Here is an 18,884-nt window from a genome sequence, read left to right as displayed (position 1 = left end):
CTACAATAAGAATGCAATTATCTAGTTTCCCACACCAACAGTACTCGTAGATCTTCTTGATCCCACGAAAGTTTTTAAACGAGCGATCACAAGAGATTTCGCCTAATTAGGGTACTTTCCTCTCCGGATAGACAGTTCCACCAGAAACAATAAGAATGAAGTTTTCCTAGCTCTTAGGATAGTTCGCAAGAAATGTAAACTCAAGTATTTATAGACCAGGGTTGTTTGGACAACAAGGAAATTCCAAAACCAAAAATATTATCAAGATATTAAAACTAAAGTACCTAATTTTGGTTTTCCTATTTCCAATTAATTACCAAACCATATTTCTGAAAACTCTCTTAGAAAACTTCTATTATCAGTCTAGCACATTAATTATAATATTTTTCACACGATATACTTTAGTTGCTGGTAATTAAAACATATATTATGAAAATCATAATTAAATGCTTTTCAATTTTTCAGTTCGGGATCACCTTGAGCATCAAGGAATATATTTGAACAATAAATGATAAGAGTTATGTACAACTTCATCTAAACATAGAGAGATATCTGAATATTGGAAACTTGGTTTTTCTCATTGGGATCGGTTGTACCAAACTCACAATATAAGTTGTGATCGGTTATACCATGCTTCCTAAACTAGGTTGTGACCGGTTACACCTTGCTTCCCAAAGGTAACTTGTGATCAGTTAGACCTTACTTCCCGAGTTATATTTTGATCGGTTACACCTTGGTTCTTAGAGAAACTCTTGACCGATTACAACTAACTTCCCATATTAGCTTGTGACCGGTTACACCTTGCTTCCAAAAGGTAGCTTGTGACTGATCACAACTAACTTCCTAATGTAGCTTGAGACCGGTTACACCATGCTTCACAAAGTAGCTTGTGACCGATTACAACTTGCTACACATCATATGTTATGACCGGTTATACCTTAAGTCCCAACATTAAGTTAAGATAGGTTCTACCTTGTCATCTTTCAGTGGTCATTCAAAAGGTATTCAATAAAGAACAAGACCAATCATGATTTCCTTTTCGATTATGAAAACAAGTTCATACATCTACTTCCTTAAACCAATATAATAATACAAGTTTTCCTAGGATGAAATCAATACCTATGTCTTATACATAATCAAGTAACTAAATACACATATTATGTCGATGTCGTATTTACGAAGTTCCAAAATATAAGCGTTTATACTTCGTAATATGTTTTCTTAATACTTTATTCATAATTCTATGACCAAGTCTGATCACTAGATTATTATATACAAATATATACAGCTTCGCATATTATGTTTTTCAATATATAATGACTTGAAAGATACGTTAGGAACGGAAACAATATCAAGTCAATATTAATAACCTCAAGTGGTAGGATAATGTCGATGTTGTGGTTCGTTATTTCTTCGCATTCTTCGGGTCTTTGGAGTAATACTTGTATGTCTCAACATTCATAGATTTTCTAGTCTAACCTAAACGAAGTTGATTATAGTATTTAATCAAGCGACTCTAGATGAGTTTTGATACTAAAATATATCAACCAAAATTGACATATCAACACTTAGTGGGTTCAACCGAGCTATGCTCTAACAGGCGACATTTCCCCCTACTCGATGAGTTCCTTGGCAATTAAATACTTTGATGCAGTGAAGAAAGAGCTACCCACTCGGTTTAACATGTATGAGCGTGATATTGCACTTTGGCAATGCAGCAAAACCAAGCACGTGCAAGATTATTTGTTGGGTATCCTTATAGAGGGGCTTAATCAGAAAATTGGGACTATGCAGTTTTGTGTGGTACTTCGATATAGGCTTGGGATTCCACTTTTCGAAGAAAGGGGGATATGCTCCAGCTGTGATAGGGAAATGGATATTTTTTGCAACATGCCCTACATTGTTCTCATGAAGTTGGTCTTAAGTTCATACATGATCTAGTATGCGACACTTTTGCGGACATGTGTTATCATGCAAGCGTGCCGGATGGGAAAAAGGTTTCTTTGGGCTTCCTTTATAATAATGGTATGGCTTTGAGACTAGCTGATATTTTGGTTTATAATTGGGATAATTTTCGTGACATGTGCTTGGTTGTAACGGGTGTATTTCCTTTTACTGGAGGTGGTGTACCCACATTTGTTCCTGGACAAACAATTAGCAGTGTCGTAACTCAGAAACGTAACAATATCTAGGGAAGTGTATTTCTAAGGGGTTTGGTTTTGGGGTTTTTTCCTTCACTACTTTGGGGGATCTTGGTGGAGAAACTGTAGATTTTCTGAAAACATTGGAAACTACATAGCTAGTCATGATGCGATTAGTTCTGTAAACCTCGTCGTCATCCTCGTCCTTTAATGGACCAAGTCCACTATGTTTAACACCTATAGCACCATGCCAAAGTGGGAGATTTCATATTCCATAGTTAAGGGGTTGTTGTCAAAAAGGAATTGGAACGCAGCTTGTTGCTCGGCTCCCATCCAATTTCTTGTAATTTTTGTCTTTCTTTTAATATTTGATTTTATTTAGATTAAATGAAGATTAAGTAATTAAACTAATTCAATAACTAATACAATTAATTAACACTAACTAAAATAGGTGGATAAGGGTTTTTTTAAATTACTTCAAAGAAATAAATATACAACCCAGATCTCCACAAATTGAAAGAGATCAAGATTTAACCAGGAGATTCACCCATAAACACAAAAGAAAAAATTACTGGAAAATCAATGAGGATCAAAAACTTATGACTCCAATTCACAGTCCCATCGTGAATTGCAACATCTTCCAAAGACGAACGAATGAAAGCCCGATAAATAGTCTAATTTTTTTTATCTCATTTATGATAACTGCACTAGGTTTTTGTTTCTTTTCAAAGGTGCGAGCATCGACTTAGTCCTAGCTAGTTTGTTAACAATCAGGGAATAAAAAGAATGACCAGTTTTTAGTTTTGCAATGGACCACGTACAATAAATTCAAATTAGGTAAAAGGTAGCGTACTACTGTATTATCCATCATATAAATAGAGAAAAATATTGTTTTACCACTAATAAAAAGAAAAAACAAAATATGGTGTTAGATTTTACTTACGAAACTAGTAACAACTATTTTATTGATTTAACAACTTTATTTTTTTAAAGTCAAAGGCCTAATTAATTAAGGCTGAGAGTTTTCATCAATAATTGGTAGAAGCTAGACTGGAGGTTCAGACCAAACCATATATGCAGAGTTACTTTGGCCCAATTTTCCCAGGTGTGAGCAACATTGCCACAGTTTTTAGGTTGGAAAGTAAAGGTACAAGCCACAAGGCTATTAGATATCTTTAAAAATAGCATTCGTGTGTTTATTGCCTTAAAAAAACTGCTGGAAATTGATCAATTTACATCTTCGCATCGCTTTCTACGATGACATGATTGAGTTGTAACTCCATTGATTTCTTGAGAGGATCTCAAATTGCTCTTGTCTCGTCTTCTTCAGGATAAAAAACTTCAAACTTGAGGGCACCACAAAAAGAAGCTTTATAATATGAGTTCTCATCATATAGCCTGCACCATTAGACACATAAACCAAGTCAAAAGTTTCATCAATATTACATTTGATCCATCCAGGAGGAATCCATTTTAAAGAACTAATGACAATCAAATGGGTTCCAGGAGTAATGGAGATTTCCTGCAAGTTATCATAAATCTAGCTCAGGCAATAACGACACCTGGAGTTTTCTTTTTATCTCTAAAAATGAAACTATTCCTACTAGTACTCCAGATAGACCACATAATAGTAGTGTTGAAGTATTGCTCGGTTGAAATCACTAGCATTGGCATGTCAAGTCAGTTGTCAAAATTAGTTGCCAAAACGTATTCTAGATTTATTTTACTAAAGTCGATTTAGTACTAGATTAGGTTTAATAAAGTACGGATATTAAAAGCGTTCCTTGAGGATTGATGATAAAAGACTCATGAAGACATCTATGGAGAACTTCATTAAAGATTAATAACAAATACTTGATTCTCTTGTTTATTCTACCTCTTTATCTAGCGAAACAAGTGATCTATGGAACAATTTATATGACAGTACTAAAACTTTATACATAGTTCTTCTCATATAGTGCTTTGAATGTAGTTCTTCAAATGTCATTCTCTCCTTGATAACTTGTGCCGAAATCAATTGCGCTACTAAAACTTTGACAAGAGAAAACCCAGTGGGATAAAACCTTGGTACAACTCTTCACATGTAGTACTTCACATGTTGTCTCTTACTTTACATGTAGTTCATCACATGCAATACGATATTCACAGATCGATGAGTCTAAGTTAATTTCCTCGTCAAAACTTCGCCAGGGAAACCTAGAGGGAATAACCCTGAACTAAAGAAAAAGAGTACAATATTAAGCAAACTTATAACATAGTTGGACTAGAATATGTTGCCTCATTAGAACCTTGACAAGGAAAACCCAGAGGGACAAAAACTTGACGAAGGGAAAAGAGTACAACTTGACAGATGCAAGTAAAGGTGATCTGTTACAGATGATCACTTTGCTCTGTTGAAGTTGACTAGTTGCTTTACAACTCCTAAGGCAAAAAATCCTTATGGGAAAGACAATAGCCTTAGCTGGGAAATTACTTCCCGGTGTTTGTTGTTGTCTCATTAAAAACCTTGCCGAGTAACAAAACCCTGTGGGAAAAAGCAACCTCGGTGAAGGAAAATAGTTCAACACACCATTATATGCTCCCCTTGATGTCAGACAATTTTCATTTGTCTAATGCAGTCAAAAGGAGTTTATCACACTTTATTTTGGTGACTTGAACGTTTATAAGGCCATGTTGTTGATTCTGGAAGTTACGTTGTGCGTTTCATTTCTTTGATTCAGATATTTTCAGTAATATCAACGCGGTCTTTATGTCTTCAATGTTCAACATGCTTGATGTTTTTAGTGTTGTCTCGCTAAAAACCTTATCGAGTAACAAAACCCTTTGGGAAAAACTATTCTCGATCGAAGGGAAAAAGAATACAACACAACTTGAATTTCGAAGTGAAATATGTCGACATCATATCCTTGGATCCTCCCCCTGATATCGGCATCTCCCCTGATTACTTCAGAATTGTTCCAGACTGTTCCTTTAGTCATGTACTTTTCGAAACTGAATATCGGTAATGACTTAGAAAATAGTCTACCGTATCTCCCCCTGATTACTTTCGTTGGAGAAGAGATTATTATTCCTTTATAATTAAAAACCTATGGATTTCACTTTCGTTAGCATTCCTTTTTATATCTTTGCATGGATAAAACAAATTTATGTCAATGGTTACTTTTAAGAACATGATTACATCCACTATACCATTCCAATGACGCTGCGTTGGCGCTGAGCTATATCTAGCTAACAAGTTCATTGAGGATGTCGAGTACATTATTCTAAGCATAATTATGTGTCTATTATACTTAGATAAGGAAATTTCATCTCCCGACCCAACTTCGTCATCTTCCTTTAAACGAATTGGTCATTTATATACATTTGAAACTCGAACAATCATGGGAGTGCTAGCAGCATGCACGTCCTTGTTAAATTTCCTGACAATGGACATATGCAAACTGGTGGAATAATATACCACAAGCTCGGTCTTCTAGTTTAGAACATAGATAAGATCGAGATTTCCCAGGATTTTCATCTCAAATTCAGATTTTAAATAGCTTGTAAGATCTCTTATTCCATTAAGAGTAATTATCATGTCCATACAGTTGACATAGATAGCTATAATTCTGAATCAGGAACTTATTTAATACGCATGGCACGAAAATTTACTTGTTTATCCCTGCCCAATCAAATAGTCACTTAGACGGGTATACCACATCCGCCTGATTGTTTAAATCTATAAGTGAGTGTTCCAGTGTAACTGCAAACACACTCCGTGGTTTAGAGTCATTCGACTTGGGAAGAAAAAGGCCATCATGCACTTTTGCAAATATCTTTGAGTCTAAATCTCCAGAGATATAACCACATCTACTATGTTTCAAGTTCTTTTGAGACTACCAAGCAAACTAATTAACTGAACATTATGATGTTCAAAAGAGTAAGCGATCCAAGGGTTTGTGAGAAACCTCACACCACAAGGTGATTCTTTATATTTTAAGACCTCATTCTTCTCACTACACTTTGTAACAAATAACCACATATGTCCCACAGGATTTACACTAGGTTGGTTAGCACTACCACACCAAATACCCTTATATTTTTCAAAGAACTAAGTTCTACCTGGATTGCGTAGGCCAAATATTCTATTTATTTGAAATTAATCAAAATAAAGCATGGTTCGATCTCATTGTGCTCTACTTCTGGAGATACTATTTATGGATTATATCATCATTGTGCACGCATGATCCTTCCATTGACTCATATGCATTCTCATAATCCATCGGGATTTCATTGTTCTCTAGAATCATTTAAAACTTTGGAGCGTCCTCCAGTTTGATTCATGGACATATACAAATACAATCTTATGAGATGATTTCTGATGATATAAATAAGTTGTGCCTTACTCACCTACTTCCTTTCTAGGTGAGGATTGATCGAACCAAGTGGTCTCTTTAACTTCCTTTATGGAGCCATGACCTCAACCAAACTTCCACGGAGTGTAGTTGCAACACCTTAGTCTATGGTGTATATCCCATATTGAGGATTTGTAACTTTGCAGGTAGGTTTGCAGCTAGTATGTGTGATCTCATCACTTTAGCAACATCAGTGTACATTCTGAAAATCAAATATTCTTTATCACTTCACATTCACATTTGTGGAGTACAAGAATCAATATGATACACAATGGGAACACAGCACGACAATTCCTGTCGTTCCCTTAGAAAATATTTTTTCTTATCTCCCCCTAACGACGGGAAGACTGTCTCATTAAAGTGATAACTCGCAAATCTAGCGGTAAGAGATCTCCTGCCAAAAGTTTTAAAATGCGGATAATTGTTGGGAACTCATTTCCAACATAACTACTTCACAGTTTTGAAGACCCATCAGAGTACGATGTGGAGTCGTAATGGCACATATATAGCTAGTGCAACCAAAAATGCGTAAGAACACGAATGTCAGGCTTAAATCCAATTACCAACTGGTACGCAGAAAAGGTTGACTAATATTGGGTTCTAAAAACGAATTAAGTAAGATGCGTGTAATATTGCATATCTCCAAATCAATAAAAGATAGGTTGGTACGCATAACATATTCCTTAGGCACCATCTGTAACCTTTGATGGTAGCCTCTGCGAGACCATTGGGTATAAGATGCTCTATATTGATCCTATTAAACATGCAATATTCATCAAGTCCTTTTGATGTAAATTCTCCAGCATTAATAAGATTGGTGAGCCTTTGCACTTTGTATTGTGTAATATGTGCTAGGAGTTTTTAAACGCAAATTTATTGGGAACTATAACTAGTCCAAAATATCAAAACATTCACCAGATCCATAAGTCACTTTAATGGTTTGCATTCTGCATGAATATTTTTCTAAATTTCACCTTATTATCTTTGTAATATGGATTGTTTACCATTTGCATCTTAGGATGGTCTCAATCCTGTTTTACTGAAGACTTTGTAAAATGAGTGATATGCTCTCTTACTTAAAAGAATAATGGGAGGGATGATGGGGTTGTGCATTTGGTACTTTAGAAAACACTTATTGAGAGATATATATGCCGTTACTTCGCATTCTGTCAATCTTTTTCCCGTTTTTGGTCACTCAAATAAATTGATGTTCGTATGAGTCCTTTCAAAATGATCATCATGTCACAACCAAAGTGGCTTTATGGTTATGCCCAAATCCTGTATGAGTCAATTCCCAAATTTCATCGCCGGAGTCAATATGGATTCAATAATCCAAACACTATAGTGATTTACATTTCACTAGATTGACTCACTAGTTTCTCTAATACATTAGAGACTATAAAAGATGCATTCAATTACATACTCATCATTGTGAGTTTCCACATGATATCCACTTGCATGGGTTTCTGTGGAATTTAACAAGGTGTGATTATCTCTTGGTACATGTAGAGATTTTGTGACGTCTTTGTTCTATCTTGAAAACAAATATTGAGCAGTGTTGCGCTCGATGATCCAATCCTCGTAGTCACATTATAAGAAAATAGTTCAACAACTAGTTTAAATTCCTTAAGTTAGTGGAAGAAAAACAATTATGAGTTAGACACTTCGGTCTTGAGAGATTTAATAAGTGGTGTGGTCTTATTACGTAATAAAAGTGGATTCAACTCAAGTACTTTAGAGTGAATATATATTACGTGTTACCAATATATATCAAGTGCTTTAGAGAATTTGTGTCTCGTGTTTTCATTCCATAAGTGAAGACATTGGATCTAGTCAACTTAATAAGATAGTCAATTGGCCTGGCAAAGTTCTTCTTGCCATTAAAGTTGATGTGAAAATTGGTTGCTGCTATGATACACACATTTTATATACCAACACCTATGACCAGGTGCATTTCCAACTCTTTCATTTATGATGGGAGCTAATATTACATTTTATCAGATCCGATACTCGGTTGATACTTGTGTATTGGTGTTATTACTACCAAAGACGAAAGTACATCTTTGTCTCATGATACATATGTCCCTTTTCACATGCTTTATATGAGTCGGTACGTCTAACCGTCATTACTTCGGGGTTCTTTCCATTTTCAATTTTGCTACATTTAGCTGAATTTGAGAATTTTTTTTATCTCAACAGGCCAAGAGAATCTCACAACACATGTCAACCACTTACTTTAGGTTGAATAAATTACTAAGATAGTTCCATTGTTATATTTCAATGTATACTAGTTCGCAGGTATCATGGATGAAGTAGAGAAATGGAAATTTTCTGACTCATATCACCTTTTGTGAGTTCTTCCACAAAAATTAGGATACATGTGATTTTATTTGCAAAGTATTTTGAAAATATCGACTCTTTAATAGGCGAGCAAGTGGAACATCCCATGGAACATTCAAATTTGGGAGACAATATCAAGTACGCAATAATGGTCCAAGTACTTCTGAACCCCAAATAAAAACATTGGAATTGAGTTGGTACAACCAATTAAACAAAAAAACATCATTCAACTATAGCCAATATCATACTCAAGAGAACTAAATAACATAAACCAAAATTCTTAATGAACAAGATCAACAATCATAATTTTAGTTGACCATTTATACGATATGGACTTATTTTAAGGGGAAAAAATAGAACTAGGCATGTTTAAAAAAACAAATAAGCCCATCTAATATTTAATTTAAAAACCCACAATATTAGTTACATACCTCGCATTTTGGTTCCCGTTGTATATCGACAAAACCGGGGCATCCTTAGGTACGCGCGTCCCGAAAGCAGTCAAAACAGGAAACGGGACCGGAACAGACCGGGTTGAACCGAGTTGGACAGGACATGACCGGGTTGAACCTCCTTCTCCTCTTTTCACGGATCGGAATTGAACAGCATGGGCTTTTCCTTCTCCTCTTTTTACAGAAGATTCCAAGCGACAATCATCACATGCATAATCAACCACGACACATACATTACACATATATTGTAAAATCTAATCATTCAATTGATTATGGGATATGGGATTTTCATAAAACCCAATGTGCTGCACTTGATCACGAAGAAGATAGAAATGCGGATCCGACAACAATAGCACTTGATTTAACGATTTAATAATCCAAGAAAAATAATAAATTCAACCGGTAAGAGCATCGTGCTGATAACGTTTTGTAGTAACAATTAGGTAAGAACAAGAGGCAGAGAAAGATGCAGGGAGTTTCTTATTGATAAGAGTTCTATTGGTTACATGGATATATTACATATATTTACATGGATAGGGGAAAACTAAAAGACTCCTTTTTTGGACCACACATCCATGGGCATGGGCCCTTTAACAAATATATATTTATGTACACACTTGAGGATATTTGAGCCAAAGACTTTAGTGAGAATGACCTTTGTCCCTTGAGGAATCACAAAATCTGAGACGAAGGGAATTTTGTGATTTCTATCTATCTCGTTCCTGAAAGAGATTACTAAAATCTCGATAACAGAAATAACAAGCTAAAGATAGTCCGACCTGGCTTCACGAATCCCTAAATGAAGTCTTTATGAACCTAATTATGTTTCTCATAGGAAACCTAGATATATAGAGGACGACTCTAGCAAACAACTAGGACATAGAAGTGTCAGGGATTGAGTTCTCAGTTATTTGAGTTTCAAGCAAACACTTTCTCTGTTGTGATTTCTATCTATCTCGTTCCTGGAAGATATTACTAAAACCTCGATAACAGAAATAACAAGATAAAGATAGTCGGACATGGCTTCACGAATCCCTAAATGAAGTCTTTATAAGCCTAATTATGTTTCTCGTAGGAAACCTAGGTATATAGAGGACAAATCTAGCAAACAACTAGGACATAGAAGTGTCAGGGATTGAGTTCTCAGTTATTTGAGTCCCTGTATTTGTAGGCTTTCAAGATTGAAGGTTTCTTAGGATTCAATCAAAGATAACTTGAGATTCAAGAAAACACTTTATCTGTTGTGATTTGTATCTATCTCGTTCCTGAAAGAGATTACTAAAACCTCGATAACAGAAATAACAAGCTAAAGATAGTAGAACCTGGCTTCACGAATCCCTAAATGAAGTCTTTATAAACCTAATTATATTTCTCATAGGAAACCTAGGTATATAGAGGAAGACTGTAGCAAACAACTAGGACATACAAGTGTCAGGGATTGAGTTCCCAGTTATTTGAGTCCCTCTATTTATAGACTTTCAAGACTGAAGGTTTCTTAGAATTCAAGCAAAGATAACTTGAGATTCAAGCAAACACTTTCTTTGTTTAGATGAAACTCTTGTTAGGAGATCATGTAAGCATGTGAGAAGTTTGTCTTTGAAATTACATAGAATCTGGAATCATGTACAACGATAGTTCGTGGAAAATATGTCATTTGAACGTATAAGCAATATTGTGTTCATTTAACACTTAAGACTTGAATCATGATGCACAAACGCAGAGTGATTTAGTGAGCAAAGATGTCTTAGAGGTATTTACGAGAATCATACCAATGCCAATCATATTTGAGCATCTGCTTAATTCATACTGGGTAGGTATGCGGAAAGGATAAATGTACCTACGAACCAGTTTATGAATTCATATGGCCAAGGTACGCGTACCGAGTATGCTTACCCTAAGGAAATTCACGAACTCAGACCATTGATGTACACGAACTAGATATGCGTACCTCACCCATTCACGAATTCAGTACTTGGTACGTGTATCTACCTACATTCTGGAACCTTAGATTTCCATGGTATGCGTACCGGGTACGTGTACCTACATTGAGTCCAAATTTCATTAGTTATAAAAACTGTCCTTTGTTTTCTTGAAACATTCTCAATTGCGATAGATATAAATATCATTGCTTGGGAAATTTCCAAATGATCCATATGAAGCAAAAATAGTTCTTGAACAATAAATTGTTTTGAACTAAGATTGCTAAGGACCTATGAATATCTATTACTTGAATAATATTTCAAGATGTTTAACAAAACAAGCTTAACTCGAAATTTCTTTTTTAGAATATTAAATCTACTAGAAGTCATAAAACATAGTCTCATATAGATATAATGGTAATTCATGTGAGTAAATAGAATGGGTGAGAACTTTAGGAAAATATGGCTTCATATCGTACGGGTTACACTGGAAAAAGCAGGTCCAGCTTTTATAAAATGGGGGCAATGGACAGCTACTAGACCTGATCTCTTTCCTAGAGATCTCTGCACCGAGCTTTCAAAGCTTCACACCAAAGCCCCAGCTCATAGCTTTGCCTACACTAAAAAAACTATTGAAAAAGCATTTGGTCGTAAACTTCCGGAAATCTTTGAGGATTTTGAGGAGGAACCTGTAGCATCAGGAAGTATTGCCCAAATACATCGAGCTACTTTGAGATTTCGATACCCAGGTCAAAAGTCGAAGCCGATTGTGGTTGCTGTGAAAGTTAGACATCCTGGTGTTGGTGAATCAATTAGAACAGATTTTGCAATTATTAATGTGGTTGCCAAAATTTCGAACTTCATCCCCGCATTGAAGTGGTTGAGACTTGATGAAAGTGTGCAACAGTTTGCGGTCTTTATGATGTCTCAAGTAGATCTTGCAAGAGAAGCAGCACAATTGAGTCGTTTTATTTACAATTTTCGACAATGGAAAGATGTCTCTTTTCCAAAGCCTTTATATCCTCTGGTGCATCCTGCTGTTCTGGTGGAGACTTTTGAGAATGGAGAAAGTGTTGCAGCTTATGTTGATGAGAATGTAGGACATGAAAGAATGAAAAGTGCTCTTGCTCACATTGGTACTCACGCGCTTCTGAAGATGCTTCTGGTAAGTTAATTTCTGTATTTACTCTTGCATCAAAATAATAATGGCATATATGATATTTTCATGCACGACACAAATAAATGCAAAGAAATGCCACAGACCAGATGATGACTTACATCTGAAACATATTAGTGCAATACTGTTACATTTGGGGAGGTAGGTAATAGGCATATTCACGAACAATGGGGCTTCATGGTTATGTTGTTCGCCCTATATTGTGTTAGCATTACAATCAGTGCAATTATCTTTCAGGTGGATAATTTTATCCATGCAGACATGCATCCCAGAAATATCCTTGTCCGGGTACCTAAAGGCAAGCCTTCTCGTAAGAAGCTCTTTAAATCGAGGCCTCATGTTATTTTCCTTGATGTTGGGATGACAGCTGAGCTCTCTAAGAGTGATAGAGTAAATTTACTGGAGTTCTTTAAGGCTGTTGCAGTTCGTGATGGCCGCACAGCTGCAGAGTGCACCTTGAGGTTATCAAAACAACAGAACTGTCCAACCCCAAAAGCCTTCATTGAGGTAACATGCCTGTTGCAGATCTTTGTAGCTTAACATTGACTAATTGCCTGTACTGTTGTTTGTCATCTTAATGTCTTGTTGACTTTTTAGTATCATATGAAAGTTTTTCATCCGTACTTCAGAATGTCGAATTAATCTGCTAATATTCAATATTTAGGATGGAACCTCAATAACATTAAAATCGATAAAGAACGACTATTGATCATCATAATCCATCAAAAATGATTCATACATCAACAGAGTAGATAGATGAACCATAAACCCATATAATATTAAACAACGTATGCAAAATCCCAAATGTTACTACCAACCTAATTTGTAGCTACTACTGCCTAGTAAGTACCACATGACCTCAGCCATCACTATATGATTTAAATATGCATTTTGGATAAGAATAATCTTCTTTATCTATCTGGAAGTTCTTGAAGTGAAATGCATCCCCGTTAGTTTGCTAAGAAACTCTGGAGAGCCAAATAATCTTTAGATGCCCAATACTCTGGTTATTAGATGTGAATTGTGAATGTTGATTTCAAGAAATCAAAAAAATGTTTGTTACAGAACATTATTCACTTGGTTGGACAATTCTATTAGGAATTAGGGTGGCCTGCAGAATTTTGTAAGAAATCCTATTAGTTTAAATCATGTTTTGCTAAGCCTGTTGTGCTGCGGTGATGATCTTGAATCTGAGGCTTTAAGCTCACATTAACTGAACTGTTATCACTTGATTTTATTATCTAGTGTTATCTTGTAAATGAGATGGCATAAGAGGAATTCTTGTTTGTAGTTTTCTTTAGCTATCTACATCTTTTACTCAAACATCATGGTATTTTATCAGGAAGTGTCAAAGTCATTTGCTTTTTGGGGCACCCCGGAAGGTGATATAGTCCACCCTGCTGATTGCATGCATCATTTACTTGAGCAAGTTCGACGTCACAAAGTCAATGTTGATGGCAATGTTTGCACTGTGATGGTTACTATGTTGGTGCTCGAGGTAATTAGTTGATATCTTGTTGCAATCCAAACCATGATTTCTTTTTGTTTTCAACATGCTCATTTGATGGAGGGTATCAAGCGAGCAACTTAAAAATCATATTTCATTGCGATTTACTAATATTAACAGGGTAGTGTTGACTAAGCTCACACAAGATTTAGGTAGGTGGTTTCTGCTTGTTGCTAAATTTTTTGGACTTTGTAGAGTATCACAATTCTCTACGAATATACAACTCCATATGCATCTGTGGGGTTGTATGTAAATTGTTTAACCTCCAGCAGCTTGGAAAATATGCACTAAATGACACTAGCGTGAGGTTTAAACAATTAGATATTTAAGTGATGTAGTCATTTGTCTGTTTAAAATTTAAAATTTAAAGATATCAATTGAAATTGAATCCCCGTTAAGAAAACCAAGCTTCTGGTTTTTGGAATTCTAAACTAATTTCTAGTATCGTAGGTTTTATCATGACGTAACTGTATGTGTTGTAGTTTTGTAATAGTCGAGATGATTATGGCTTTTTGTTATTTGCATTTCTCTCTTTTCAGGGATGGCAGCGGAAGCTTGATCCAGATTACGATTTTATGAAGACACTACAAACATTGCTATTCAAGAAAGACTGGGCAGAGTCACTTGTCTATACAATCGAAGGACTCATGGCCCCTTGAAAAACTGCTCATCTTTTGAGCTGTTCTTTCAAACAATTTTGACCGACTGGTAATAAAGACATTAAAAGTTGACAGAGGAAAAAGAAAAACAAGGTATATATTTTAGTATTTAATTACTTTTAGGTTAGTATTTGGTCACTCTCAGAATTTGAATTCATAACCTTTGTGTTGCTCTGTACTATGCCAAATGCTCCTGCTCAATAAATTGGAGATGCTGGTAAATAAACACCAAGGGAGGGAGCTGATAAATTCAACAAAGTCTCACACAGTCAACATGGTCTATGTGAGTGTTTGACTGACTATGGTATTGGACACTTGAACTTCCATGGCCTATTCCAAGTGATGATTTCTATCTTCCAAGCTCCATTGCAGGCTATGCTAATGGATCTGCACATTCTATTGCATGGGAAAATGAAGATATTCTTACGTATGTATTTTTTGTATTACCATTTTTCAGTTGACATTGTATTTATGTTCCTAGATATTGTAATAAGGCAGCATGCAAGTTTGCCAAGTATAGTAGAAGATTCAGAATTTCGCAAGATTGGTATAAGCACTCACCCGCGGTCATTGCCAGCCAACTCTTCCAATCCTAGTTAGCAATTCGGGATTCGGCAAACGTACGGAACGTCAAACGTACGAGTATTATACGGTTTGTAAAATCCAGATTCGGTCCAAAATTCGGTCAACGGGACGTGATTCGTTAGTAATTCGGAACGGCATAGGTACGTGTATAATTCGATTTATAAATGTGAGTTCGGCTCTGAAAATTCGGTATCTATATATAACAAATAATTTGTATTTATAAGGTCATAGACCAATTTTTATGCATATGTGTGAGTTATTTAAAGAAAAAATAAACTTAATATGATGATATTAATAATATATACAACATTAGTTATCCAAGAGGACGTCGTATGGTGGTTTAGATGCTTGGTTAGTGAGTTTGAGATCTCTCTCACCTTCACCTTCAAATCTCTTCAGTCGTTTTGGTTTCATAAAAATTACAACACGTCTAACATTCGGTCGTGTATGCTCGGGAGGCAGTAAAGCCCAAAAAGTGGGATCTTTGAAAAGTAAAAGCTAAAGAATTTATGGCGAATTAAACGGACGTATCATTCGGGATACGTAAAATTCGTGAACGATTCGCGAATAATCCGGGAATGCCACATAATACGCGACTTGGGTTCGGAGTTGCAAACGTACGCGAATAAGACGGTAAAATTCGTGATACGGAAAAATTCGTGAATGATTCGCGAATCATTCGCGAACTTACTAACTAGGCTTCCAATACAATGTGCTTGGTTAAAGTTATAAGTTGAAAAGAAAAAAATAATAATTTCTTACCAATGAGACTTGCTCTAGTGTTGGTTTATATTAATTTTTTTTGATGCATCCTATTACTTGGGGTCTCTTTTATAGGACCCAGAATACAAATAATCCCAACAAAAAACAGTGCCTTCCTAGTTTGAGGCCTAGACATTATTTCAGGCATACCACAACAGGACATAAAATTATGTTCTTTACCTCGTTATTTTACTTTTCCTGATTAATTGGTGAGTGGTTTATTGATGTTTAATCCTGTTAGCCGAGAAATCTAACTAATTTTCAGACATTTTTTTGTTCAGACATCATCGACAGACGAAAAGTATTTGATTTTATTTGAAATAACTCAATCCAGAATTGGGATGTTCGTGCACTTGTAGATTCAATCTGGGCGGACCTTTTTTGAATTAACGAAGAAAACCTACAATTGGTTCTTATTCATTCACATATAAACCGATTATCAAAAACGAATGTTATAAATGGACGCATAGACCGATTATGTGATACTTTTATAAACAAAATATTCACTATATAGTTTAGGAAATTAACGCATTTTGTAGGACAATATATTATGTGAATTCTTGGATCTCGCACATCAACACATCGTCAACGAACCTCCGAGCACGACGATACAACACCACATACTCGTTGTGGTGAATGAATTTTCCTTCCGCATTACGAACTCGCGATAGACGATTGAATTGTTCCAGCTTAAACTAAATGAATTACACGTTAGTATGCAAACATTAAACGATGTCATAGGTATAAAATTATCATATTACTCACTTTCTCACTAAGAGGAGTTTATGGATGATGGTCGTACACCATTTTTCTAACTTTAAAATACTCCCGTATTGCATTTTTTATGTATGTGAATCGAAACGCTAAGTCTCTCCATCTACGGTTTTTCGGATTCGTGGTGCGTTCACAATATAACTCTTTCATCTCTCTTCCAAAAAATTGATGTAGCTCATTTGGATGTACGTGGAAGGCGGGAATGAACGATTTCACGAGATGCATATCTTATTCCGGATCCCATTCCATTTTCTAGGCTCTATTTGACTAGTGGATGATGTAGGAGTGGCCCAAAGACGTTCCCTTATATAGATAAAGACTCAACAATTTTTTATTTTTTATTGAAATCAGTTCACACTATCGGTTTTTAGGAATGTACACATAGAACGATTTGGCCTTGTAAAACCATATAAAATCTGTCTCGTCACAATCAGTTTATAATATTGCACTTGTAATCCGATTCTTGTCAACAAAAGATACACGAAAAGTGCCACTTTTTCTTACAAGAATCGGATTACATGTTTCACCACATAAGCCGATTTTGTAGGTTGTCAAAATTATGTTTTTTTCTTTCTTTTTTCTTTCAGGATAGGTCTTTAACTATATCTACATAAATTGCTTCTGAACACTTACGAAAACAAGGGAATGGAATTCCCAGAATATGTGTATCTGCTGAACTTGTAAAATCAATTTTGAAATTGTAACCCTGGAGAAAAGGCAGAATCGATTTTTATGTAGGTAAACGTAAATCGATTCTGACTGAATAAACAGCCAGAATCATGTATTTTTTGCACACAAATTGTAGTTCTTTTTTTTGCGTCCTAGGAAAGCACAACAATTTGAAAACTAACCAGATTCATTCATAAACTAACGAAAATAACCAAACATAATTCGACCGTAAGTTCAAGACATCAGTTTTGACTCCGTAATTATCCATAATTAAAGACATGATTTTGGAAAACAAGGAAACCATTCATCATCATTTCCATCAACATCCCCCACTATGACCACGAACACCTCGTCCTCGTTTAGTAGGCCTTTCTTCGTCGGCATCATGTTGGGCGGTGATCGATTCACCTTGAGAGTTCATTTTTGCAATGAGTTTCATCCTCTTTCTCTTTGGTTTCTCCACCGCTTCCAAAAAATTTACACCCTCATCTAAATCTTCCAGACTGTTCAATAGATCAATGTGTTTTTCATTGGCCTCAACATCTTTTCCTTCCTTAACACATAGCCTTGATTAGTTTATCAAATGCCCGATTCCTCTTCTCTGTTTCCATTTTAAACAACAAACATTCAACAAATCATGTTAAAACCATTAACAAAACCATAATTAAGAAACCATACGCACCAGGTATTCGAGAGTTGTATCTTTGTCCTTGATTTGGTGCCTATCCTCTACCCGTGTCACTCGAGTGTGCGAAACGCTGAGGTACCATGACATGTAATTTGGAGTTGCCTCATCATATGTTTTTGAACGAACATCCATCACATGGATGTCGCACCTTCTATCTTCCCAATATTCAGATGGCGGTAAAGGTTTGTGAACAACCTCAATATCATTATCAAAGGACTTGATTTTGGTATCATCGATTTTAAATTTCTCGTGCTCATCTGGGATTTTTCATACGTATCCGCATTGTCTTGCGACTCTCGTCGGGTTGTACATTATACATATTCTTTTGGGTGCAACAAAGGCCCAAACTAACATTATTCTCCTCACCCAACCATCTTTTCTTTAGCCAAATCCTCCTTGTAAGGATGAAAGACAACATCTTTCATCGTCAAGTTGTCCAATTGGCGTCTTTAATCCAGATATTCCTCATCTTGGGACTTAGATTACCATTGGAGGTGTACTTATCCCCATAACACTTACCGTCTAGTGCTTGTTCAGAAAATCCCTTTCAACAAACATTGGAAAATGCAAATATATCCACACCTACAGAAAAGAAATATTCCCCCCGATTTGGTTCCTTCGAGCCCTAGAAGCCTTTCTCAACTCCTTCAACGAACGTGAAAGGATGACAGATCTCTAAGAGTTGTCGGGAATATAAAGTTTGCGTTCACACGGGCACCGGAAACGTTGGTGAAGATAACATCTCTCAAGATGTAAAGGACATATGCATTAGCCATAGCGAAGATACGTTCCCGGGTCACCTATTTTCCCTTTGCAC

General features: G+C 35.8%; 1 protein-coding gene across 1 annotated transcript; it reads left to right on the top strand.

Moving 5' to 3' along the window:
* The first annotated feature begins 11,685 nt into the window (after window positions 1-11,685).
* Window positions 11,686-14,589, top strand: LOC113324403 (probable serine/threonine-protein kinase abkC). The gene is made up of 4 exons (XM_026572722.1): window positions 11,686-12,411; window positions 12,661-12,930; window positions 13,766-13,921; window positions 14,470-14,589. Exons 1-4 carry the CDS (start codon window positions 11,686-11,688, stop codon window positions 14,587-14,589), a joined length of 1,272 nt encoding a protein of 423 aa, XP_026428507.1.
* Window positions 14,590-18,884: the final 4,295 nt, after the last annotated feature.

Source organism: Papaver somniferum, chromosome 11 (assembly GCF_003573695.1).
Source record: "Papaver somniferum cultivar HN1 chromosome 11, ASM357369v1, whole genome shotgun sequence".
In the NCBI taxonomy this organism is placed as follows: domain Eukaryota; kingdom Viridiplantae; phylum Streptophyta; class Magnoliopsida; order Ranunculales; family Papaveraceae; genus Papaver; species Papaver somniferum.
This window is presented reverse-complemented; position numbering and strand designations above follow the sequence as displayed.

Bases quoted from the DNA above. Each gene is read 5' to 3' on its own strand.
- LOC113324403 (XM_026572722.1), top strand. From the start codon at position 11,686: ATGGGTGAGAACTTTAGGAAAATATGGCTTCATATCGTACGGGTTACA. The intron at 12,931-13,765 runs GTAACATGCCTG...GTATTTTATCAG, and splicing joins CCCCAAAAGCCTTCATTGAG to GAAGTGTCAAAGTCATTTGC. The intron at 13,922-14,469 runs GTAATTAGTTGA...CTCTCTTTTCAG, and splicing joins TTACTATGTTGGTGCTCGAG to GGATGGCAGCGGAAGCTTGA.